Source organism: Peromyscus maniculatus, chromosome 21, assembly GCF_049852395.1.
Source record: "Peromyscus maniculatus bairdii isolate BWxNUB_F1_BW_parent chromosome 21, HU_Pman_BW_mat_3.1, whole genome shotgun sequence".
Classification (NCBI taxonomy): Eukaryota; Metazoa; Chordata; class Mammalia; order Rodentia; family Cricetidae; genus Peromyscus; species Peromyscus maniculatus.
In genome coordinates this window covers 18,611,554-18,638,275 of record NC_134872.1, presented here as the reverse complement: position 1 = coordinate 18,638,275, position 26,722 = coordinate 18,611,554, and the positions used below count along the sequence as shown (strand labels likewise).

The 26,722-nt window shown below is 50.2% G+C and overlaps 1 protein-coding gene across 1 annotated transcript in view; it reads left to right on the top strand.

The window, feature by feature from the left end:
• Positions 1 to 6,367: 6,367 nt before the first annotated feature.
• The window catches only part of Ccdc6 (coiled-coil domain containing 6), a 106,402-nt gene continuing 86,047 nt past the window's right edge, over positions 6,368 to 26,722 (top strand). The window contains exon 1 of the mRNA XM_006979044.4: positions 6,368 to 6,748. Within this exon, the coding sequence (XP_006979106.1) occupies positions 6,467 to 6,748 (282 nt within the window). The 5' untranslated portion in view covers positions 6,368 to 6,466. The remainder of the gene's footprint in view (positions 6,749 to 26,722) is intronic.

Sequence of the window (26,722 nt, the reverse complement as noted above, 5' to 3'; positions counted from 1 at the left end):
CTCTTGACTAAAATGACTGATTTGTGCTCCTTTGTCAAACTATTTGGGGCAGATGATACCTTGGAGACACCTACTCCCTAGTCAAAACTTCTCAGGACATTCAATTACCAAGTGCAAAATCCCCAAGTCTCTTGTCCCACAGTTCCTCTGGTGTGTATGGTTGTAACTACAAAGAACTAAATAAACCTAACTTTTGTTTTTTAAAAAACTTCAGGGGCAGCCGGGTGGTGGTGGCGGCGGCGGCGGCGGCGGCGGCGGCGGCGGCGGCGGCGGCGGCGGCGGCGGCGGCGGCGCACGCCTTTAATCTCAGCACTTGGGAGGCAGAGCCAGGTGGATCTCTGTGAGTTGGAGGCCAGCCTGGGCTACAGAACGAGATCCAGGACAGGCACCAAAAACTACACAGAGAAACCCTGTCTCGAAAAACCAAAAACTTCAGGTGCATTCCTGGTCTTTGTGCAATGACTTACGGCTGATTGACTGAGTCACAGAATCTTGCCGTGCAGTCCGGGAACTCATGACAAACTGAACTTTAGGGTGTTTGTTTTCTATTCTATTTGGCTCATCTGTAATTCTGTCTGTTTTTATGTTTAACGATCTTCCCTCCATGCTTTCCACTGCATTGTTTATAGCTGTGATTATTTTAAACAATTTTATCCAACTCAATTCTTTCTGATAGTCTTATTGACGGAAGCTGTACATAACATCCCGCTCTTCTTTGCCCGAGGATGTTTGTTCAGAGTGGATTATAAGACTGTATTATGTAGTTTTCATTGTAATTGCATCCTCATTGTGAAACTGGGTCCTGTGTTTTCAAGGTACCCCAAGGATATTAGCAAGCCAGTGCCAACTTTTTTTTTTTTTTTTGAGACAGGGTTATGTAGCTTTGAAACCTGTCCTGGAACTTGCTCTATAGACCATGCTGGCCTTGGATTCACAGAGATCCGCCTGCCTCTGCCTCCCAAGTGCTGGGATTAAAGGTGTGCACCACCACTGCCCAGAGCCAAGTATTTTTTTAAATGAATTTATTTTTATTGTCATATTGTACACAGGGTGTGATTCACCCTTCTGAAGTATGCTTGACGAGACCGGAGACCTGTGGCATCACCCATCACCTGAAGTTCCCTAGGCCACCTTTCAGGAAGGCAAGCTGTTTTGGAGACTGTAGTGTGTGTGGACTCTCATCCTTCATGAATCCTCATCCACAGAGAAATGTCTCCAAAGATATTTAAACACCAAACTCTGTGGGTCACAGGTCCCCCGCTGCCACCGCCTCAGGTTCAGACTCCACACTTACCGCCCTCTTTCAACCTTGTCTCCCTCCTGTTTGTATTCATATATTTTCCTGAAATATAACATTTATGCAGAAACATGCACCATCCTAGGTACACGTCTAAACACCATTTTGTGACTGAACACACGTAGCGCCCAGATAAAGAAGAGTAACACTGCCAGGACTTTCCAGACACTTCTCTCTCTCATACAGAGTCATTCGTCTCACCCCTGACAGCACAGATTAGCTAAATGGCTTTGTGTTTATGCTCTTCTGCTTACCAAAGAGGATTTAAAGAGAATTTTCTGGATACCAGTTCTAGCCAGTCCCCCGCAGGACAAGTTTCCAGGAGCAGAGGTTGACAGTCTCCACACATAGTCATGGGTTCAATATATTTAACTGTTCATAAGTGCAACTAGACAGCAGATTCTGAGTCTGGCTTCTTTTGTTTATTCTTTACTTATTTGCTTAGTTGTTTTGGAGACAGGGTCTCACTATACAGCCCTGGATATCCTAGAACTCACTGTGTAGACTAGGTCGGCCTTGAACTCACAGAAACCAGCCGACCTCTGCCTCCCGAGTGCCCAGCTTCCTTCCTTTCTTTTGAGCTCTGCCATATGGTGAATAGGATTTAAAAAATATATATTTTTTTTTTTCTGGCTAGCAATTTTAGATGGCCTACTTCAGGACAATTTTCACATGACTAGGCTGTCCCATCTCCAGACATATTTTACATTTCAATAGTTTTTGCAGATCTGCCTATTTGATTTTTCTTAATCTGTAACTTAGATCTAAAACACACCAACACAAAAGAGGAGTGGAGAGAGAGAGAGAGACGTATCACAACTCATCTTCTAGTCACGACCTCCTGCCTGGATGGGATGCTGCACGTTCAATGTTAACAACATTAAAAGCAAAGCCAGCGAAAAGGTGAGCTGAAGAAGCTGAGTGACTGGAGGTACGGATAGGAGGAGAAGAGGATGTGCTTGCTCGGGGATGGACTCTCAGGGGAGACGACACTTATACAAAATGTGGACAAACGGGTCCTGGTGACTCTGCAGTGTGCCAGCAATGTGTGGTTGATTTAAAAGCATCCCAACGGGGCTACCTTATTCTACTCTTGTTCTAGACTTGATATACCAGTATGCCTTCCGGGTGATATCTGTAGAGGAAGAGATCTTTAGCAGTGTGTTGTCTGACTCTGGTTAATGCCCAAAGAAGAGATAACCATGGAGAGAAGATTTTGCTAACTTGCACGCACTTCCGGTCTATGCATTCCATAAATACTATCATCCTCAAACCCCTTTTAGGTTCTGGAGCCCCAGGTCACACTTTGAACAATTTAAACGGCAGGAGACTGCCTGTCTGGCCACTTGGGCAGATGGGAGATTTACACAGCAAAGACACTGGCAGAATTATTTCTTAAGTACGCCAGTGTTGTTCTTTTCCTAAGTAGTTGTTACAGGGGTCATCTGGCCCACTGGGCAGACTTATGCTTTTCCTGATAAGACCACAGGGGACTTAATGGCAGACCAGGCTTAATGGCGGCTGTGACCCTGCGCTGACCTCCTCCAGCTGACCCTTAGAGGAACGTTCTTTGATCTGGGGATGGGCGTAATGGCTGGTAAGTCAGGGCTGTCTCCTTTTGTTATAGGAATGGAGCCTAATTGGAGGTCAATCCTGGTGAACAAACATTCACATCCTAGCACCCTGAATTTCTCTTATCTCTAAAAGGTCTGGTGGGTGCATTTTAGAGGCAGCGCTCCTTTAGCTGAATTCCACTTGTGTGGCTTAATGCCTCCTAGGCAAATCCAGTAGTAAGTCCTTTACAGCACCAATTCTAGACTTTCTTCTTTATCACTATCAAAGCAGCTGTATCTGTGGTGGGCGTGGGGGTGGTGGGAGGTGATCCTGGCAATGTCTGAAGACATTTTTGGTTGGCTCACTCCCGGCATCTAGCAGGCAGGGCAGAGGTGTACGTATGGATAAACAAAACAGACATCTTAAAATGCACACCAGCGCTCACTCACTCCAGCAAAAGCTATCTAGGCCCAAGAGTTGACACAGCCAATGTTCAGATCCCCCTGCAAGGCCCAGGGACCAGACAGGTTCCAAACAGTGGAGACTACCTTTCTGAAATTGATGGTCCCACAGGAGCATTTTCTACCTCTAGCCAGCCCACATTTGGGCCACTCTGAGTCTGTTTAAAACTCTAGCAGGTCCCGAATCCACCAAATCATTGAGAGTTTGAGTGATGTCCCATGGATCTGATATTGACCGAACCAGTGATGTCTAGTGACATATATATGGTCATGACAACCAAGTGACAAAAATTCCCTATGATTTATGCCACTATTTTGATGTCAGCATTGAGAAGATTAAAGTTTTAAGGGTACCCAGCAAACCAAAATGGAAAAAAAAAAAATGGTATTTGAGAAACAAAGATTTCGATGCCCACCCCCTCACCACCTTCAACTGCAAGGTATCCTATTCCTATTCCACATATCTTGAGACTTATGTTCAGGGTGAAGCGGATTTCACTATTTCTGCTATGGAGGTGGTCATTTACACTCGGCCCTTCTTCCTCCAGGGAACTCAGGCTACCGCTACCCTCTGATTCATTTCCACTGGAGAGCTGAGGAGGTTTATAATGATCCGATCTATTTTGTAGCTGGTGTTTCCACTGTAATGCTATTACAGAACCAGTGTCGTGACAAATCGTCTGTTTATGAGGAGAATCACTTCCACAAGAAGTAGAACATTAGACATGCTTCTGTTCTGCAGTAACAATATAAAAACCTGGACGGGGGTGGGAAAAAAAAATCTTCCAATGTATTCCCATCTGTAGCAGCAGAGAAGCTTTAGAAGATGGACTTTCTTCTAACATCTTCTAAAAACGATTAGTAACTACAAACATGCTGTAAAAAAAAAAAAAATGCAGTTCCCCCAGATCCTAACGAAGACCAAGACATCCTTAAGCTTATACTGACATGGGCCCTTTAAGAAAAACCAGGCACTTCTAACTCCACCCCTCTGCCGACTGGAAGCCTGCAGGTCGCTTTCCTAAGGCGGTTAGTTTTAGTGATAAACAGCGGAGAGCTCCTTTGCCCCCCTACTCTGCCTGGAAGGAATGTTCCCGGGGCTGTAAGCCCTCTCGAGGTGGCAGTCTGGAGGTGGGGAGGGAAACGAACAATAGAAAACTTGTGAAGTATGGAAGCCACGCCCACCCCAGACTACCAGCCCTGCATTGAATAAAGCGGAAAGAATGCAGAGTTAAATCCCAGTCCCAGGCAGTGCTCCCCGTACCCCGTCCATCTCACCCTGAGTCGCCTTTCCAGAAGCTTCCTCCTGGAACCGAAGGAGCCGAGTGTCGCCTGCCCCAGACCCAACATGGCAAAGTCCAAGAGCCGAGTTAAACTTAGGTGACAGCAGAGGGATGTTTAGGTGGGCTATACATCTCTGTAGGGCAAAGCCAAAGGCTTCCCAAGCCCTCGATGGTTAACTGTTACTGTTAAATTCTGCTTCACCGACGGTGTTTTCCGAAGCCCGCCCCCAACCACCTCGCCAGCACTAAACTCAAGAATGTCCAGGAGAAGTTTGGGAGGGCGGGGGGATGCTCACTGCAAATTGGCATTTCTGAGTTGACCAGAAGCAGCCATCTTGGTAAAGATGAGGTCAAGACTCCACCGTTGGCAGGTTGAGTTTATTCCGAGGTGAGGCCAGATCAAAAGTAGGTTTAAAGGGCACGGGGGTGGGGTGGGGGTGGGAACCAGGCAAGCGATTCCTTAAGTCATACTAAGTGCTTGTAGAAACTCCTGGAGCAGCTGACAGCTAGAAAAACACCTTTTACCCCCACCCCACCCCCTTTTAGCATTTTGTTTCCATGAGTTTGTTCTTCCGTTGGCTAAACTTGGATAATAAAACCCGTCTGGTCAGTTTCACTTTCCAATTTTTTTTTTTTTTTTTTTTTTACCCATAAGTGAAAGCTGTTTTGTATCAGCGGGGTGAAGTGTTCAGACCCTTTTCACCTGCTAGGCCCGTTTCCTGCAAGCCCTTCTAGGAGGGAAGGGGCCTAACAGTCTATGAGTTTGAGTTTCTGATTGTCTGAGGCTGGCTCTCTACGGTAGTAATTACGGTCTTATTTTTACCTCCTGGAGTTTTGTAGGAGTTGGTGAGCGGTAATAATGGTTATACAGTTCCCCTCACTTAATCGTGGCTATTTGTTTAGCATTGTGCCTGCAGTTACTTTGGAAAATTGGCACTTGAAGTGCGTTTCAACCCTTCTGAAAAATACTCCCCTTCCTTGACTAGACACATCTTGGTGGCTTAATCCTGTTTCGTGACCTGTGCACAGAGGGTTTGCAAGATGCAAAGGAGGGCGGGGGGCTGCGCCTGGTTTAAACAACTGGACGGAAGGGGCTTGTCTTCTCTGCAAAATTCTTTCCCAAGCAAGGCTAACCTGTGGCTCATGTCGTGCGCCCTCCCCCGTCCCCCGTCCCCCTCTCACCCGGGGCCCACTGCAGGGGAACTTTCTGTTCCTAGCTCCCAGTGAGCCTCTGCCTGAAGCCGCCAGAGAGATCCACGCGCGCCGGCGCCGACGGGAAGGTGCCAGGCTACAGCTTGGCGGGGGTGGGAGGGTGGGGTGGACTGAAGAGCCCGGCTGCCCCTCCCACGTGTCCCGGCACCTGCAAGGGCTGGCGCGGCGTGGAGTCCGCCTTTCTCCGGAAGAGGCGGCGCGCGGCCGTGGGTTGGGGCCTGGGACGCAGGGGCCCGGGGCGGGAGCACGTGCGCGGGAAGGCGGCGCGGGCCGGAGCGTGCGTGCGTGCGTGTGTGTGCGCGCGTGTGTGTATGCGTGTGTGTGTGTGTGTGCAGCTGGTCGCCCAGCGCGGGGTTGGGGCTTGCGGGGCCGTCCCCCAGCGGAGCGCGCCAGGTCCCGGCGCTGCAGTACTGCCCGAGTCCGGGCGGGGTCTCTGTTCCCTGGCGGAGCAGCTCGCGCGGCCGCGGGAAGCGCCCTCTCTTTCTCCGCCGCCGCCGCCGCGCGTCTGCGCCCTGCCGCCCGCGCCGCGCTCTGAGCTCCCCGCTCCCCGCCGCGCGCCCGGCCCCGCGCCCCACTCGCCGCGCGCCCGCCCGCCTGCCCGCCCGCCCGCTCGCTCCTCCGCGCCCCGCTCCCGGCCCCGCGCCTATATTCGCCCCGCCATGGCGGACAGTGCGAGCGAGAGCGATACCGACGCGGCGGGCGGCGGCCCGGCAGCCATGCAGTCGTCCTGCTCGGCGACCTCGGGCGGCAGCGGCGGGGGCGGCGGCGGGAAGTCGGGGGGCATTGTCATCTCGCCGTTCCGCCTGGAGGAGCTCACCAACCGCCTGGCCTCGCTGCAGCAGGAGAACAAGGTGCTGAAGATCGAGCTGGAGACCTACAAACTCAAGTGCAAGGCGCTGCAGGAGGAGAACCGCGACCTGCGCAAAGCCAGCGTGACCATCGTGAGTGGCACCCCGCGGACCCGGGGGGCGACCCTGAGCGCGCGCCCCCGCGAGGGGCTGCCGGCCTGCGGGCGCCGGGAGCCGGCCTCGGGGTCCACGCGCGCCCTCCCTCCCTTGGGGTGTTGGAGGTGCCTGGGGAGACCCCCCACGTCTCCTCTTCGCCCCGGGTGGAGGCCCCTCCGAGGCTGGGCTGGAGGCTGGCGGCGTGGCTTGGGGGGCGGGGTGGGACTTTCTCAGTCCGCCGGCGCCTGAAGGCTCCGAATCGGGGGGACCCCCTCCTCCCCGAGCCCTCATGAGTGGACGAAGCGGGGGTCTGTTGGAGGGTTAGTGGGGGAGGCGGGGTGTGCCGCTGGATTGGGCACCCAGTTGGCAGGAGGACGGCGCTTTGCTGGATCGCCGGCCCAGGGGGAGGGAGAGAGTGGCCCGGAATCCGGGAAGTGGAGTTTTCTGGCCAGGATGGAGAGGGAAGGGCGGGCACTGGGACTACCACAGTACCTCGTTCGGAATCCCTGTCCTTTTGGATTGAGAGGGTGGGCGGGTACAGAGTTAGGGGGGAGTGTAGCGTCTGGCACTGGCTGGGACAGGGTTGGGGCTGAAACCGGGATGGAGGGTGGCCGCTGGGACTGCCTGGCTGAGCGAGGATGTACGTGCGTCTTCTTCATTGGTGGTGGAGTGCTTAGGAGTACTTGCCTGTGTGAGTCTAGGTACTTGACGGGAACACAGGCCATCTGTTCTGTTTCTACCTGGCCCCTCGAGGCTCCCTGGAAAGAGGGTAAGATTAGTCAGAGATCAGCCTCCTGGTCTAGCCAAGTGGAAGGGCCCCCGTAGCGGTGATGAGACGAAACGTAACTAGGAAAAAGTACGCGTTGTGCTCTCACCTCTCATCCTTGCCAACTCCACATCATTAACATGCAGAATCCCCCACAGACAACCCTATTCAGATCAAAACAGTTTCCCAGCCAGCGGCACGGAAGAAAATGTCAAGAAATCAAGGAGGATAAATTGCCAGAGCTGCTTGCCCACAGCTGATTAGACGAAACCTTCCAAGGGAGAAAAGAAATTTGGTGATGGGTCAAGGATCACATCCTGGAGATGAAAACGGGACAAATTTAGGCCGCCCTCGTGCCAAGAAAAAGTGAAGCGTGTGTGTTCCCTGTGCCTGGCTTTTCTGCATGGCCTTTCCTGGTTTGTGTGGATGGCAGATTTCTACCAGGGAGGCAGTGTGATTTGCAACCTAAATAAGCAGTGGATTTTGTAGGAAGGCATCTTTTCTTGCTCTCATCCAGCCCCGTTCAGTGGAACTGGACCCACAAGCATGCGTCTCCTGGCTACAAGTTGTTGGATCGGCCTTGTGATGGAAAAGGAAAGCGATTTGTGGAGGTGGCCGGTTCTTAGCCTCCAGTCTTCCTCGCCTAAGAGAGGACGTGGCAGAGTTGAGGTTGGAGCCGATTCGGTGGAGGTTGTTTATTTAAGATCTGATCTCAATGAAAACTATTTAAAATGAGTTGTGAAGGAGAACATTAGCCTCTTGCAGACCAAGGCAGAGCCGTGGAAGGAAAACTTACGGGAGAGGGTACCTCTAACCTCTTCCCTGCAGTGAACGGCAGGTTAGACTGCTGTTTGTCTAGAGGCAGGGGACACGGGGAAAGGGTTATCTGTTTGACCTGTTGACCCATAAGTAGGTGTGTCACGTGTACACAGGGACAAACATGCTCGTTTCTGGCGTGCAAGACCAGAAGCCTCCTGAATACTTGGGAACAGGGGTTAAGGGAGCAGCTTGGTTTTTTAGCACTCAGTCTCAAGGACCACTAACAGGCACTGCCTGGTCAGATCCCTTGTATCAGTGTTTTGTAAGTCCTATCCAGTAAGGGTCTTAATTGTTCACGCTGACAGGTTGCAAGTGTGGGGCAGGTCTCGTTTTTTTTTTTTTTTTTTTTTTTAATCCCTAATGTATTCGGGGAGATAAAAGTGCATGTGGTCCACCTGGGTCCCTCATTCTTGGCAGTTGTTAGGAGCTAATTGTCGAAGGCAGCAGAGAGATTGCTGAGGTTTTTGGGGTGAAGACTGGGGCTGGGGTAGGGTCTGACCTTTCCATCTGCTTACAGATGCGGAGGAGAATGCCACCTGTAGAGTTTCTGCCAGCGTCAAGCTGTGTGCAGTCCCTGACAGACCCCGACTGGGGAGGCTATGACAAGGCCAAAGGAGTCAATGGAGGCCGCTGCTATTTTCCACAGTTTTAGTTCATTTGACAGGCAGATCAGTAACATCATCCTATTTCTTGCCTTCCTGGCTCTTATTAGTTCTTCTAATTATAACACTAACTTTCGTGTTGATGAACACTACAGGTGATGAGGCTATACTTGGACACTCTCAGGAAGGCAGAGAGAGAGAGAGAGAGAGAGAGAGAGAGAGAGAGAGAGAGAGAGAGAGACACCCACATAACAAGTAGGTTTTATTCTTTCAGAGTAGGTTTAGGTTTTTGGGTAAAAATCAAGAAAGCAGTTTCTCCCACCTGCTTGCTTCGCCCTCGGTAGGCACAGCCTCCTCCACCACCGAGAGCATCAGGGTGGTGGTGCATTTGTTAGAGTTGAGAGTCCCATGGTCGCCCATATGTGTTACATCAGGGCTCACTGTTGGAGTTGCATGTTCTATGGGCTTGGCCACATCCGTAAAGACATGGCTCACTGTAAGAGCAACAGGAAGAAGAATTCTTCCATCGTAGGAATTCTCTGTCCTTTTTTTCTTCCTTTAAGACGGGGAAGCTGCTGAGCCCTTGCAATAGTTTTTGCCTTTTCCCAGGATGTTCTGTCTTGGGTTGGGTGGAAACAGGTTGGGTTCTGTCCCTTGGTGGAATGAAGTGAAGGATCCTCCATGCTCTTTCTTTTTTTTTTTTTTTTTTTTTTTTTGTGTGTGTGTGTGTGTGTGTGTGTGTGTGTATGGAGACCTTGATTCATCCCTCCCTTATATGTTAAGGCAAGGTCTTTCCATTTGAACCCACAGCCTGCAGATTAGGTTAGTCTAACTAGCCAGCTCGCTCAGTGGCCCCTCTGTCTCCACCTCCCGAGGGCTAAGATTACAGGCTGGTACTAGGCCCATCCAGCATTCATGACTTTTATATTTGGGTTAAGAGACTCTGAACCCAGTCCTCATGAGTATACAGCAGGTGCCCTCTTCCCAGCCCCTCTACAATATTTATTTTGGGGGCTTATTTCTTTTTAGTACTTGGATGTAGTAGCCATTTATGTCTGGAGGACATCTTAGTTGCTTGCAAGGTCTGGCAGTTGGGAACCAATCTGTCTTAAACATTCACATCCATTTGTCTAGACAAAAGATTTCAGCCTATTTGGGTGAATTACCCAGGATTAGGGTCGCTGGGTTATGTGGTAATTGCATGTTTAACTTTTGTAAGAAATTGCCAAACTGTGTTCCAAAGTGCCTGGAAGTGTTTTCATCCCTGCCGGTGTTAGGTGAAGTTTGGGATGCTCTTCCCCTCCTCACTGAAGGCCGTCCTGAATTCTGTCTTTCTCACAGGCTCGGAGCTGGACCTCTCTTTACACAGTCAGGTTCAAGGCAGATAGAAACTCTAAGCCATTGAGATCTCCTGTCTCTTCCAGTGTAGGCAGCTCATTCCACCATGATTACCATTTCAAGAAAGGTAGATCCTTTGGTCTGTTTCCTCAGTATCTGTGTAGCAAGAGGTAGTAGCCATTGCCTGTGGGGAGAATAACCTGTTACGGGCCTCTTCTCTCGGACTGTACATCATATGGGGGGAGGAGTCAGAGGGAGTCTACAGTGTAATTTATCTGGAGCTTAGAGGGGGCTGGAATGTTCTGAGTGATTATCCAATTTTACCCGTTAAATCAGAAGTGGAGCCAGGCTACTGATTATAGATGACGATTTCTTTTTTTAGGAGTGGGAAAATAAACACAAACCCAATGCTTAGTCACCCCCTTGCACGGTGTTTATGTGCTAGTCCAGATCAGGCTGGCAAGTCCTGGGAGAACGTGGTCTCTGATTGTCTTGACTCAGAGCCTGAGGGTGGTCCAGGGCTGGTCTGCTCTCTGCAGGTGTGGAAGTGCAATCACGGGCAGTCCCTGTCGGATTGCAAAGTTCTCAGCCAGCTGCCGGTGTTACAGGTGTGAGCAGTGGTCAGCTGCCTGTTCCAGGTGTGTGTCCTTTCTAGATAGGCTCAGACATTCAGTATGTTTAGTTTGGAAATAAATCCTAGTGATTTATTGCAGGCCTTTAAGTGTCTTTTCTGACTATAAGACAAATCCCTTCTTTATAGAAGTTTAGGTCAGTACAGAAATAAAAAGTTGGTTTGTTTTTAGTTTTTAGTTTTTTTAAACAGATTTTATTTTGTGTGTTTGCCTGTATGCATGTATGTGCACCACATGCGTGCAGTGCCCTCAGCAGCCAGAAGAGGGTGTTGGATCCCTTGGAGCTGGAATTGAGAGATGGATGGGAGCTGCCATGTGGGTGGTGGGAACTGAATTAAGGTCCTCTGGAAGAGCAGCCAGTGCTCTTAACCTTGGAGCCACCTCTCCAGTCCAATACAAGAACATTTGGAAGTGATAGCGTAAAACAATGGCTGAATGCCATGTTTAGAAACCCCGATGGTCTGTCCGTCAACCATGGTGTCCTTGCCCAGTGAAGGACACCCTATATATAGTTCATAGCGGGCATTTGGGATTTATTTACTGTGGAGCCTCACTCAGGTGGCAAGTTTCCATTTTTAAGGCTTAATTTTGGCAAGCCCATCAGTTCTGCCCCTGGAAAAGGGTGGAATGTCTTCCCCCCTCCCCAGAAAAACAAAACATATTTTAGGTTCTTAAGGAGATACCCACTTAAGGCACAGCTTTGAGGGAGATGGGAGCTCAGTGTTGGGTCTGTCTGTACACGGCTCTTAAAGAAGCTGTCCTTGCATATCCTGCATTGGAAGTTCGTTTTACAGCTCTGTGTGAGTGCCTTCTGGGAGTCTCAGACCGAGCATCCCAAACCTGAAGGAGGTCACTGTATTCTGTTGTAGTCCTCTTGTCATCTGTGTGCCTAGAAAGGGAGACTAGGTAGAGAATCCACAGTGTCAGGTTCAGGGGAACTGCCATTCGGGACTAGAGAAACCAGAAACCCGTCTTAAGCAAGCAGCAGAGCGGCTTAAACTTTTCATTTGTGCTGTCTCTGTCCAGGTCGGCTTTCTGTTGGTTTCTCAGGCTGCGTGCCTGACCCTTCTTGCTTCTCAACTACACTGTTCTCCTCCTCTGCTGGCCCGTGTGCCTTTTCTGAGCACACACAGGCCTGAGCCGAGTTCCCCAGCCCCCCTCTGGTTATCCCCCGGCCCCTTTTTGCCCTTGTCCACTCCACCCTCGCTTCTTCGGTGGGAATTCTAGTAGCCTGTGCTGGTCTCCACACCCAGTGTGCCCTGGCAGTGATGCTTTGTGAGCCATAATCGGGTAGTCTCATCTTCTTCAGGAGAGGTGGGTCTTCCTATAGGGTCAGACCTTTCCTCCTTTGTCTATGGTTCTCAGCATCTGGCATCCGGGAGACACATGAGGGTTGGTGATTTGTTTTTTTTTGGAGGGGGGCAGGTTCTCTGTTTATATTGTTTTTTTTTTTTTTTTTTTTTTTTGGTTTTTCGAGACAGGGTTTCTCTATGTAGCTTTGCGCCTTTCCTGGAACTCACTTGATAGCCCAGGCTGGCCTCGAACTCATAGAGATCCGCCTGCCTCTGCCTCCCAAGTGCTGGGATTAAAGGCGTGCGCCACCACCGCCCGGCCTATATTGGTTTTTTTGGGGTGAGGGTTTTGTCACCTGCACTTGATGTTCATAGGCCACTCTTAGCATCACAGCAAACCCTATCTTTGTGGTTTGCTTAATAGAATAGGTGGATGAGTGGATACACTGTATATTGTGGGGACTCACTGAGCCAGTGTGCCCGAAGCCCCGGGCCCTACCTTGTAGGCTACCTTGTAGCACATACCTGGATGTTGCTGCTACATTTCATTCGCAAGGGGACAAAGTGTCTTCCGATTGAGTTGCTGAGGAAGGCCTGGGACAGAAGCAGGCCTCTTGGAAGTGCTCGTGTTCACATTTGCTGCTTTGGTGGTACTGATGGTGACAATATTCCAGATGGTTCCTATGGCTTCTTTTATATAAAAATCACCTCCACTGCCTCTGGGAAATGCCCATCGTCATCACAGGGCAGGGAGAGTGTGCAGATACAGGAGACCTGGGTCTTGCTTTGAGGGTGGGTGTGAGAACAGGATCAGGAGGCTGGAGTCCAGAGCTGTCCGTTGTCGGTGATACTCTGAGTGGAGGTGGGGGAGTCCATGCACTCTGTAGGTGCGTTCTTCGGGCTTTGCTCCCCCTGAAGTCATGCTTTGCGGATGTAACTTACACCTAGCCATGCTAATGCTTGTGTTTAAAATGCAGCCAGGCTGAGTGAGGAGGAGGAAGCCCTGTTTCTTGTCCTTCGGCATAATTTTTTTTCCTCCGTGGGGAGGCCTTGCATTTTCTCTTCAATCACAGCGCCAGTTGCTTTTAGGTGTATTGAATTATTGTCAAAGCTAGCAGAGTAAATGCTCACAGGTTTTAGTGTGTTCCTGACAGGAGCGGATGCTCTAGAAAACACTTGGAATGGTCAGAATCTTGGAATGGAAGCTTGCAGACATGTCTTCCATGGATTATCGTGTGTGTGTGTGTGTGTGTGTGTGTGTGTGTGTGTGTGTGTGTGTGTGTGTGGTGTGTGTGCGCGCGCGCTCGCACATGTGTAAACACATTTATATTTTACAGTTGTCTGATGCAGTGTGAAGCTTACCCCCCACTCCCATGTCAGTGAGTTGCAGATGCCACTTTCACTCTGAGGGATAAGACTGATGAAGAACCAGGGCACAGGTACCCCAGTGTGACTGACGTTGTTTAGAATCAATGCTCCTTTCGGGTCTCTAGACCCAGTGTGCAGTGCATTTTATATAAAATTGGTTTAATTAGTGCCCGTTCACTGTACAGGTTGGTGGCTTCCCTAAGGACATTTCCATTCCCGTGTGTCCTATGCTTAGACCATGCTCACCCTTCTGTGTGAAGTGTGTTTCAGTGATCCAAAGTCAGGATGCTTCTTTGTTTGAGGGCAGGGAATTAATCCACGATCCCTCTACCCTGTACCTTTATTTCCCCAAAGGCACAAGAGGACAGGTAGTAAGTATAGCGTTAAAGCGACAGGAGCCCCTCCCAGTGACTGTACCTGACCTCCTGTGTGCCAGGAACTGAAAAACATCCAGAGGGAATTCGGGGGGCTCCTCCGATGCTCACCCAGGACCACGCCTGACTTGACTTGATCCATCTTGGCCCTGGCTGGGCGCTGCTGGCCATTGAGTGCAGAGGGAAGTGTGGCTTTACCTCCAGCCTAGAGGGCCTGATCCTCAGTAACCCCCATGCAAGGAAGAAAGGAAGTCAGTCCATCCTCCTTCAGGGTTTCTGAACCAGGGCACGTCTCCATTCAGCTTTCTAAGATGAAGTTTCTCTCTCTTGATAAGTACCTGTAAGCAAAGCGCGGTTCCCCAGCTCCTCCCGGCTTCGTTAGCTCGCGGTAGTTTATCTTGTAAGGGGGAGGTGTTGAGATCTGGTGCTTGGTTTACCCGTGCTGAGGTGGCTCAGAGCCTTCTGTTTATTTTTCATTTTCATTTTTATTTGGCGCTGATGGAAAAGAAATGTCACTGATGTTTAAGTTCTGTGATTTGTGTCTGGCAGCATAAGCAGCCAGCCAGCCCTCAGTGGTTCTCTCCTGCCTGCCTTTCACGGAGTGCTGTTGGAGGGACCGGACCGTCGAAAGTTTTTAACCCCAAACTGGGGGAAAACAAAAGACACCTTGGTCAAGTTAATTAGCGAGAGGATTTTCCGGGCAGGTTTGAATCCCAGCCAGTTAAAAGCCCGGTGCTGATGGATGGGGCTAATCTTCCACACATCTGTTTCAGATCAATCCAGCCCCCAAGGAGGCCAGGTGTGCCTCCAGCATGATCTGCTTAATACCCACCGGGGCATCTCAGGGCACTGGGGAATCAAATGAGGCCATGCTCAGTGGGGAATGGAGGTGGGGTGTCCTCACAGACATAGGTCATCCTTCAAAAGGGCTTTCCAAAGAAGGGAAGAGGAAATGAAAGCGAGAAGACTGGATTATGGGCGTGCTTCAGCTTAGAAGCCTAGTTGCCTGTGTGGAATATTCCATGTGTTGTTGGAATCTTTTACGGCATAGGCCTTGAAAGATGAAATGAGAGGGGGCTAAAAGATGGGTGTCCGGTTTAGAAGTGATTCCTTAGCCTACAAAACTATTATGTTTGTCCAGTTGTCCGTAAACACCGAAGAAATAACTTGTATTCTGCAGAGGGTCGTTTTGTGCGGAAGGGGGCTCGTCACTCGATGGATGAACCTTCGTCCATTCAGAGCCCACACACCGCCTGCCTCCAGAGGGTCGAGGCGTGAGATTGAATACAAACGACTGGCTAGGAGCTTTGAGGGTCTTTGCTACCAGAGAGCTCATAACGCAGATAGGTGGCCACATTCCGCCCAGGTACCACTGAGAAGGCATGTGTCTTCTGGAAAGAACGTGAACTCCTACACACCTCTTTGAACCTTGAACACCAGGAGTTTGTCACGGGGAAACTGTGTCAGGCACAGACGGAGGAGAGGCCAGTAACTTTGTCTTCCGTGGTAAATTCTCAGTGTTACACTCTGATGATGTCAGTCACCAGGTTGCAGCGTAAGATTCAGGGCCTCAAGGGCATTCAGAGTATTGTATAGTGTCACTGCTAATCCCCAACCAGAACTCCGCGCTCCTTGGTGGCCCCACTTTTCCTCCCGGGTGGTGATCTCGTTTAATAATCATTATATTGATTTATTCACGTTATTCATCTGTGGTGTGCCCGGTGGAAACCGTGGCCTTCAGCGTACCAGGCAAGGACTCGCCCGTTGAGTGCCATACTCGGCTCCATATTTATCTGTTTGCTTGTGTGTGTGTGTTCCTGTGTAGGAACGTGGGGTGGGGAGGGGAGGGGAGGCAGGCAGAGGTGGACACTGGGTGTCTTCCTGTGTTGCTCTCTACTTTTTGGAGACGGGGTCTCAGAGAACCTGGAGCTCATCGCTTGGCTAGATTGATGCCAACCCTCAGGGCTCCTCTTGCCTCTGCCTACACGGTGCCTGGGATTCCATGCGAGTGCTAAATGCTGTACTCTGTGTCTTCCGTGGATGCTGCTGCGCTGGTGAATTTTACGTCAGCTTGACACAAGCCCGGAGTCATTTGTGAAGAGGGAACCTCAGTTGGGACGATGCCCCGACCCAACTGGCCTGTGGGCAAGCCTGTGTGGTGTATTTTCTCGATTGGTATGGGAGGGCAGAACTCACTATGAGCAGTACCACCCCTGGGCATGTGGTCCTGGGTGCTCTAGGAAAGCAGGCTGAGCAAGCCGTGAAGAGCAAGCCAGTGAGCAGCATTCCGCATGGCCTCTGCATCAGCTCCTGCTTCCAGATTCCTGCCTTGCATTCCTTCCCGACGTCCCTGGATGATGGACTGCAAGCTATAAGATGAAATAAACTCTTTCCTTTCCACGATGCTTATGGTCTCGATGTTTTATCACAGCAGTAGTAAACTTAGCTAAGACACTAGATCTCTAAACTTAGGTCTTTATTATTGAGGCCAACGTCTTCACCCTACTGGCCCCCTCTGTTCAGATTTTCTTTCTTTTTTTTTTAAAGACAAACTCTGATCTACTAAAGCAGTTAGCTGTTTTGTTAATGTCCTGGAAGTGAAGTTAGAGTTGAGGCTTCAGGTGCCGTTGATCTCTTGCTCCAACAGAAGTTTTAGTGTCTGGTTTTACTTGCCTGTGAAACAGTCACGCACAGTACCCTGGCCCTGCGCTCGACACTGATGCCGTAATTTGTATGGGCACCTCGAGAGAGAGAAGGGTCTTGGTTGCCACATCACAGATTATTTGCCTTTTTGTTTTTGTTTTTGTTTTTTTTAATCTAAATTCATTAATATTAAAATGAAAAGCATTGCATTTTCTGAGCCGAACTCTGACCCTTCTATTGAAGGGTGAAGGAACAAAGAAATAAGCCTAAGAGAATTCTTGCCAACATTTTCCCACTTCCAAGTCTTTTTTTTTTTTAAATGCATATGAGTGCTTGCCTGTATGTGTGTGTATTGTGTGTGTGTGTATTGTGTGTGTGTCGTCCTCACAGAGGTCAGAAAAGGGTTTGTATTCCCTGGAGCTGCAGCTACGATTGGCTGTGAGCTGCCACATGGATGTTGGGAACTGAACCAGGGCCTGTGGAAGAGCAGCCATGGTCTTAACCACTGAGCCACCTCTCCGGCCGCTTCCAAGTCTTCTGTCATTGTGATGAGAGAGATACCCAGGGAGGAGTTTTGCATGCATCCTCTCATTTACATTGCACATTTACTCTGTGTGTGTGTGTGTGTGTGTGTGTGTGTGTGTGTGTGTGTGTGTGTGTGTGTGTGTGTGTTTCATGATGGGCATGTAGAGGTCAGAGGACAGCTTGAGGAGGGAGTCTCTTCTCTTCTCCCACGGTGTGGGGCCCAGGGATGGGACTTAGGTCGGCAGGCTTGGCAGTGAGTACCCTTGAACCTGCTCTTGGGTACCACGTCTGCTCACTGAATCCTCACTGTGACCCTACGGATCAGTACTTCTTATATTCTTTGCTGTGGACCCACAAACAGGTGTGCTGAGGTTTCATTATCTGGGGCCGGGGGGGGGGGGGGCGGGGTGCTGGGTGCTGGGTGTCTCATGATGTTTCAGGCGAGGCCATTGTTGGAACTTGAGTCTGGCTTCCACCCAAAGCTCAAGGTAACAGCCATTGGGAGGGTGGTGTGTTTCATTTAGACAGTTTGGTCTTGATCTGGTTGTAGGCGTTCGCTTTTGGTTTCCATACACTTCCTTCACGCACTAAGGTCATCGGGGGCCATAGCCCTATCCACAGCAAATTCCCCAGGATGCTGGGCTTCGGGGAGCGTTGCCAGGGCAGCAGACTCTGTCTGGGGAAAGCAGCCACAGCCGAGAGGGTGTCTGTGCTGTCTGGGGCTTGTCCTGCTGCCTTGCTCTCTGGTCCACCGCCCAGCGCTGCATCGGGCGCACCACGTTTATTCCGCTCCTACACTGTGCTGTTTGTTCCCATCCCAGGCTGGATCCAGTTTCTGATTCTTTGCTTATATTATGGTCTCAGCTTAAAAAAATAGCCTGGTTAGCATAGCACAACCCCCCCCCCCCCCCGATCCCCGACAGATACGTTGAGTACCTGCTGCATGTCAGAAACCATGCCTTTATGTGTCACTGAGGAGAGACCGTTAGGGAGGCGGGTGGTTGGCCTGGCTTAAGATGAGAGTGGAGTCTGCAGTCAGATGGCTTGTTCTAGAACACTGGTTCTCAACCTTCCTAATGCTGTGACCCTTGATTTCATACAGTGCCTCATGTTGTGGGGACCCCCAACCATAAAATTATTTCCTTCGCTGCTTCTTAGCTGTAATTAAGAACCATAATCTGATATGTAACCCAGAGGGGTCATGAGCCATAGGTCGAGAACCCCTGTTCTAGAAGGAGGCCAGTTTTTAGCCAAGGCATGAAGGAAAAATCGGATTTAACCTAGAGGAAGAGGGATCGATCTCACGCTCAGACAAAACCCAGGTATCTAAGGCTGAATGGATCTTGGGAGGGGAGTGGGGGGCCGGTGGGCACATCTGGGTTGGGCTCTGCCCCGGCTCTTGAGGAGAGGTGGAGAGGGAGATGTCAGGGCATCCTGCCTTTTAGACACTCGCCTTGGTTGCTTGTGGCACACATGTGTTTGTTTTTTTGTTTGAAGACCAGGTGTTTTATTGCAGTAAAATGATCTATTGTATTCCTCATCATGGTACAGGCTACATATTGTCATCTTACTTGTGCCCGGTCAGTTCTCACCATTCAGCAGCTCTCTGTGGGTCTCCCAGTCACAGGTACAAGGATGTTCTGACACCTCAAAGATGTGGCAGTGTGTGCTGCTGGAACAGGACCTGGTGTGATGCCCTGCATGTGAAGACCCTGCTAGTGTGAAGAGCTAGTTTTGTTGACTAGGAACGTAACACAGCTCTTCAATACAGTGAATGCCGCGCAAGCTTTTGAGAGAAGGGCATGATTACTGTGCCGTGCTCGAACTTCCCACAGATGGGTTGAACGGTGTGGTGAGTCTAGAAAGGAAGCCGCGGCTGCCATCTCTGCTCAGCTCAGGGTGGCAGCTGTTGGCAGCACCCTGAGATCTTCACCGTTCTCCCCCATCGGATTCCCCCAGAGGTCTTTCTGACCCCTCCCAGTAGACGTTTATTTTGTGTCAAATCATCGGGATTATGCAAAGTATTCTGTGCAGTTGACGTCTTTGAATCGTCCCTGTTATTAGTTACTGGTATCCAACAACATCCGTGCAGAGTACAGGCTGGGTATTATTCCTGGAGAATGTTTTATTCCGTGAGTTTTTAGTTTCTGCCTTGTGGATTCTGATGGCCTTGCACCCTCCACGTGTCCCCTGTCCTGTCCCCTAGTGTGGGTTTTAGAGATCATCTCAGCCCATCCCTCTCTACAGCTGCCTAGAGCACATTTCAAAAACAGCCCCGTTCTGGCTAATCCTCCAAGATGACAGTGATATTTTGAAAGCTGAGAGAAGAACTTAAACCACACCTGGATGCTAGAGACCTCAAGCTAGGGAGAGCCTCACCTCAGCTCAGTTTCTTAGCGCACACACTTCTTCTCTGGCACCAGGGGATGGGATGCCTGGGACCTTGGCCAGTGTCTAGGGGCATGGTAAACCAGGCTTGCAGTACCCCGTCCCCCTCCCGGGTTAAAGAACTCTTTCTATCCTTCCTGGAAAATAAAGCCAACATCTACCTTCCTGACTTGAGCACTATGGAAAGACAGGGCTGTCCTGGTCAGCTTCTCGGATGTGTGGCCTTTGTCCCTGCTCTAGGCTTCCAGAAGGTGAACTTTGGCGGGCAACACCCTAGGGCCACGTGTGCTTAACAGCTGGTCTGAAGAAGAGAAGCCAGAACATAAACCTTTGCAATGGTGGTGACATGGATGGATGGGGCTTGAGTCCCAGAGAATAGCTTGAAGAATGCAGACCTGGAGAGTTAGCCCAGGAGCGGGAGCCGGGGGCGGGTCTGGTAGACGGGCTGTCACCTGCCCTCTTTTTCTCTCTATTGTCTCAGTCTCCTCCCTAACTGCCGGGTGAGTGTCCTGGGAACGTAGGAAGGTTGAGGGCTGTGCCTCTCCCAAGGACACGAGCTTTGAGCTTGAGCTTTGGGGATGGTGGTTAGGGCAAGACGCACACCTTTTCCGTTTCAAGAGCTCGGCTCTCACCAGCTACAGAGCCAGCAAGGGTGCCGTTACCTCCTGCTCTGTAGTTACTGGGGATGCCGGGCTGCATCAGGAACTAAAGGACCTTTGGGCTTCTGTCTTCATCAGGCTCCTCTGAATGCCCTCCCACTGTACTGAGGGAGATGAGCACTAGCCACCGCATGCTTCGTTCATACTTGACCTTGAGCTCTGGGGCGCTGCGTCACTGGTACCTGCTGGGTGATAGGAAAGGAAAGTGGTCTTCATGTCAGCCAGCAGTGGCTGCTTCCTGTGAGTACAAGGCGCTCTGTGTCCCCAGGCCTCCAAGTCCTCTAGCTTCCAGGACCTTTGGTTCATGCTTCTGGTTTTATGTGCCGCCACTCGGCTTCTGGTAGATTAGCTCTGTCAATAAGTCCTCTTTTTGGTTTTATTTGTTCTTTGAGGGAGATGGAGGATAATGGGGAGACATCTGGAAACCAGGAAAAGTTACAAATAAAATAGGATATATATAGCCATATACATATATATGTGTAAATAAATATATATGTATATATATGTGTATATATGTGTGTGTGTATATATATATATATATATATACAAAGTTTTTATGTACACCTTGAATGTTGCATGGAATATATGCTTAAATATTATTTGTGATTTATCTGAACTTGAGTTTAACTGGGTGTTGGGTGCCATCTGGCAGTTCTCAGCCCTGGAGGTGCTTTCCAAATCGGGGCTTTTCTTCTGATCTTGGGCCATCTCACCTCTCCGGGCTTCTAGGTAGAGGACACCACTTATGAAAGCTCTTGGATCTGTCCGTGGGACTTCCGTTTCCTGTTTCCAGTGGTTGTGAATTTGCCTCTTGCCTATTTTCATACCTGCCCTCCCTTCTGGACCTAGAGGCAGCCCGACCCAGGGAGCTTTCTCCAGTGGGTTCTGGACACTTCTGATGGGTTCAGGGATGGCCATGCCTCTTGTCCTCACCTCACCTTTCCTGCCCCTCCACCGTCAGGGTCCTCGTCTCCACTTCCGGCTTTCACTGTGTGTGTCAGTTATCTCTGTGTACCGACCACACGTCTCTTTGGTTCTCCTCCTCTCCCGAGCTTGTGGATGGCCCAGGGAAAACTGGCCTCTTGGCCTTTTACCATTTGGGAATCTACCTCTTTAGGACCTCACTTTTCTCGTCAGCATGCTGCAGTGTATCTGGGGTTTGCTTCAGACACCTCTGTTCTGGCCCACAGGCGAGCGGCTTGCCTGCTGAGTTCTGAGAGCCCTTGGCAAAGGGATGTCTTGGGGCAGACACCAGACCTGCCTGCGCTGTGACTCTGATGGTCTTTGAGTCTGAGACCCTTGATGTAGGATACAGAGGAAAAAAAATGAAGGCAACCAGTGTGTTCTCTTTGGACCAGGTCTTGAAGCAAAACGGGGGGGGGGGGGGGGGGAACCACTGTAGCTGCAGCTTTGGAAACTGAAGAACTAATGTGGAGGTTTTCCTTGGCCGAGGCTGGTTTTGGTGGCACCAGGGTTTGGCAGCCTGGCTTTGGGGCTTTTGTACTTACCCACTGTTAGGTTTCTGTGACTGCCTGCCACTGGGGGCCTGTGGAAGTCCTCCTAGAGGCTAAGAACAGAGCAACCGGTTCTGTTCATATTTCTAAAATGAATTCAGGTGCTTGCCTGTCGGTCTGACAGTTGCTTTAATTTTTAGGGAGTGAATCCTTAATAGATAAATATTTCTTAAACCCACTGTTCCTTAGACATGCTTGTAAAAGTGTTCTTGACTCGTGGCCTTCCTGCTTAGCTTTTATAGATGCTGAAATGCCTGTTTATTTGACAGGACAGTTTTTGGACACCTGGAAAGTGTCAGCTGTGAGCTTAAGATGCCTCTTTTGGAAGCGAGTCAGGGAGTGAGGAGTAAGCCGGTGCCCTGCCCGTCCGAAGCTCAGGGGCCTCGTGACTCCAGTGATAGATGGCGCTAGGCTGTTGGAGAAGCAGGTAGGGACAGTGTGACTGCCAGGGTGGTCATTTCATTCAGGATTCACCGAAAGCATGAGATCCTGGGAATCAGCCGTTCACAGCATTGCCGTGAAGCCGGAAGCTGGGCAATGAGGCAGCCCGGGGATTGCAGGACCAGTGGTCCCACGCTTCCTCTGAAGGATGCGGGAGGCAGCTGGTGTTTTTGGAGTCCATGAGCATCTGTCACCCAGAAGATGGATTCACAGTGGGGAGATCGGGCAAGGTGGGGGAAAGAGAGACACCTGGGTTTGTCCCCCCACCTTCTGTCATGATTGCCTCACGTCGGTAGAACCCAGCTGTGGGTGAGCTGACTTCAGGAACTAGTTACTACTGTCTACAGACAACCCCTGCCTTTACAGACCAGGAGAAAGCAGTGGAACCCTCTTGGGCTGTGTGCTCAGAACTAATAGGATGAAAGAGAGAGTGGGTTGGCTGTGTTTGCCCTGGGCAGTTCACTGAATGTTTTGCAGATGATAGAATATTAAAGACTTCTAGATTCTTCTCAAGAGTATGGCGGGGGCCATTCCAGGGAGGAGGGACCAGTTAAAGACAGAGAAAGGCACGTCCTCCTGTGCAGCCCCAGATGGCCGGACTAGGCCGGATAGGGCTAGAGTCTTTCCTCTCTTGTTCGCCTCTAGGACCTCGTGATGGAACATCTCCTCGCCAGTTCATGTTGTCACTTCTGGCTGACGTGTATCTTCCCCGGGGATGCCTGTGGGAGGCTTTGCACATGGATGTCTTACAGGCCATCTGCTTCTGACACACCCACCCACCACCATTTAACTAGTACTGAGTGGCTTATGATGCTCCAGCAATGTTGGGATAGAGATGCTGCCCATGAGCTCTCTGGTTCCCCTTGGGTCAGCATCCTGGAGAGAGGGCTGCCCAGCCAATGCCCTTTGAGGACTTGTCTCTCGGCCCTGTGTCTGCTGTTTGGACCGCATTGGTGGGATGTGCACAGTCCTCACATTCCTCTACTGTGAAATTAGTTTTTCAGTGCTAATGAATTTTAATGATAGGTAGAGGGCGTGTGTGTGTGTGTGTGTGTGTGTGTGTGTGTGTGTGTGTGTGTGTGTGTGTGTTCGTTCAGATACTCAAGGCCGGAAGTGTCAGATCCCCTGGAGCTGGAATTACAGGCAGTAGTGACCCACCCACCTGTGGGTTCTGGGAACTGAACTAGAAGGGTAGAACACATTCTTTTTTTTTTTTTTTTTGGTTTTTCGAGACAGGGTTTCTCTGCATAGCTTTGCGCCTTTCCTGGAGCTCACTTGGTAGCCCAGGCTGGCCTCGAACTCACAGAGATTCGCCTGGCTCTGCCTCCCGAGTGCTGGGATTAAAGGCGTGTGCCACCACCGCCCGGCAAGTAGAACACATTCTTAACCACCAGGCCACCTCATCTCCCCAGCCCTATGCCGACCATGAATTCTGTCGTCAACTCTTAAAGATTTATTTATTTTTACTTTATGTGTATGGGGGCTTTGCCTGTAGGGTGGGTGTCTGTGCATACCTCGTGCCAACAGAGGCCAGAGGAAGGTTTTGGGTCCCCCGGCACTGGAGTTAGAGGTGACTGTGAACTGCCATGGGGGTGATGAGAACCCAGGTCCTTTACGAGAGCGGCGAGTGCTCTTAACTGCCGAGACCTCTCTCCGGTCTCCATGTAGTAAACTTTTTATCATGAGAAATTTTCAGGAGTACCCCAAGGAGGTATGGATCTACACACTCCCCATCTTCACTAATGACTGATAGCTACATGGCCAGCCTTGTGGGAAATGTATGTTTGGAGGGCAAGGAGCATAGGCATTTCTGGGCTCCTGTGTATTGTCCGGGTGTGTGTGTGTGTGTGTGTGTGTGTGTGTGTGTGTGTGTGTGTGTGTGTGTGTCCGTCCGTCCGTCATCCCTCCCCCCCCACGCACGCACGCACGCACGCAACCCCGTCTGTCCCCGTTCCGACTCCTCACCTCTATGCTGAGTCCCTTGGCCTCCATTCTGTCCTTTTCCCCCTTGAGCCGTTGACAGCAGGTTCAAGGGCCTTTTGCCCGATGCCCTGCTTTCTGCTAGCCATCCCCCAAGCATCTAAGGCATGCTGCTTTAGCCCTCAGGAAGGTGTGCCAGCTGGCCTCCCAGCACACAGCAGTAAGTCTTCCAGGTACCTTGCGGGTGGAGCGGGAATCTTGGAGCTCCGCTTTAGGACGTCTGAAGTAGGCATCTTGCGTGGTCTTCCGTGGGAGCTTTTAGCTTGAGCCAGGTCTGACAAGTGCCCTGAGGCTGGTTCCCTGTGGCTTCCAGAAAGTCTGGCAGGGTATTTGAAGCCTCAGAGGTGGGGAGGGGAGAGAACTAGACAGGAAGCCGAGGGGAACATGTGCAGACAGAAGGCTCTAGACAGGGTAGACAAGTAAGTGGTCTCAGCTCAGAATCTCTGCCTAGGAGATGTACAGTGGCATGGTATCGACTGAGTCATCTCCATTGTGGGGGCTGTGGGGGTCAGCGTAAAGGATCTGGGGCACTGTTACCTGGCAGGGAACCGTGCTGACAGCTGAACTGGAAGGGTCAAGGGTGGGCAGTCTGCTCCCAGGCCAAGGTCCCTTTTCTGTAAATAGAGATTGTGGGGGTAGAGGAGTGTGGGGGAGAGTGTGTGGGCATGTGGAGGTCTATTGAGTACTTAAAAAAGGGAGTTAAATTCCAAAATTTTCAAATGATTCCAAAGTGGCTTCTGAAGAAGTATATGTGACAAATGCATGTTTGCATTGTGTGTAGAAGCCTGCGTGCATGTGTGCATACGTGCGTTGAGCATGCACATGGTTGTGGCTTGCAGCTGCAGACCTATGATGTCTAGAATATTTCCTTCAATTGCTCTCTTTTTTTTTTTTTTTTTTTTGAGTCAGGGGCTCCCTGTGGAACTGGAGCTCACCAGTTCAGCTAGCCTGGCTGGCCAGTTTTCCCTGAGGTCTCCCTGTCTCTCCCTTCTGGTCAGTAGAATTACAGGCAGGTAGCTTCACGTGCCTGGCTTTTCTGTGGGTCCTGGGGATCTGAACTCTAGGGATTTATCTACGGAGCCATCTCCCTGCCCCTCTCCCCCACCTTCCCCGCTTCAATCACTTTGACCCACCAATACAAATGAGAACTTTTTCTTTAAAAATTGAAAGTAGATATTTCTTATACAGTGTATTCTGATTATGGTTTCTCCTTCCACAGTTTCTCCCAGATTCTCCTTGACTCCCCACCCACCCAAATTCTCTCTCTTTCTCTCTCTCAATAGAATACAAACAGGTATTTAAAAATACTAATAATATAAAACAAAATAAGATTAAAAACAAACTGAAATAGGATGGAGCAAACTAACTACCAGGAGAAAAATAGCCAAAGAAAAAGCTCAAGAAACACATATAGGGTGCTGGAGAGATGGCTCAGTGGTTAAGAGCATTGGCTGTTCTGCCGAAGGACCTGGGTTCAATTCCCAGCACCCACGTGTCAATTTACAAATTTACAAATTACTGTCTGTAATTCCAAGATCTGACATCCTCACACAGACATACATGCAGGCAAAACATGAATGCACATACAAATTTGAAGGAAAAAAAAACTACATATAGACATAGAGATACATACATTTTCACACACAGAAATCCTATAGAAACGCAGCACCAGAAATCATAATATATGCACGGAAGACCTGTATGGGGAAAAATACAATGCCCGGACAAAGCATTGTGAGACAAGAAACCTCCAGAAGTACCGCCGAGTTCCTTTTCATTTGTCCATCTGCTGCTGGGCAAGGGAGTCTTTCCTGAAGAGTGGTTTGTGTACCCAGTGAGACACTGTTGGAGAAAATGAATTTTTCCTTTGTGGGTAGTTCTCTGCTGGAAATTGCTTTTGGGTTAGGGATGGGGGAACTTGTGTCCACTTCCCTCTCAGAGCTGGGACCCTGTCTGGCGCAGACCTGTGCAGGGGCGGTGCATGCTGACACAGTCTGTGAGTTCATGTGTGTGTTTGAAGGCCTTGTTTCCATGGTGTCCTCCATCCCCTCTGGCTCTTAGAATCTTTCTGCCTCCTCTTCTTCAGGGTTCCCTGAGCTCTGAGAGGAGTGATTGGATAGAGACATCCCTTTTAGGACCGAGCGTTCCCAAGTCTCTCACTCTCTGCAGTTTGTTCCGCTGTGGGTCTCTGTTTCTGTTCCCATCTACTTCAGGAGGAAGCTTCTCTGATGATGGCTGAGCAAGGCACTGATCTAGGCATATAGATGAATGATGTCGTTAAGAACCATTGCGACATTCCTTTAGCAGAACACTGGTATTGGATTTCTCTAGGTCTCTGGCTTGTCTAGTCTTATAGAGTCTTGGCCACATGAGAGGTGTCCAGGATGGGTTCCATCTCCTGGAGTGGGCCTTAAGTTCAGTCAGACATTGGTTGGTTACTCCCACAAGCCTTGTGCCATTATTGCTCCGGTGTATCTTGTAGGTAGGTCACCATTGTAGACAGAAGGATTTGTAGCTGGGTTGGTGTTTACATTTCTCCTCTGGTGGCATACTGTGAGCACTAGTCAGTAGGGGTGAAGGCTGTGTGTAGGTGCCTGCTTGACTTCCGTTTTCAGTGACTTGTGTAGGTG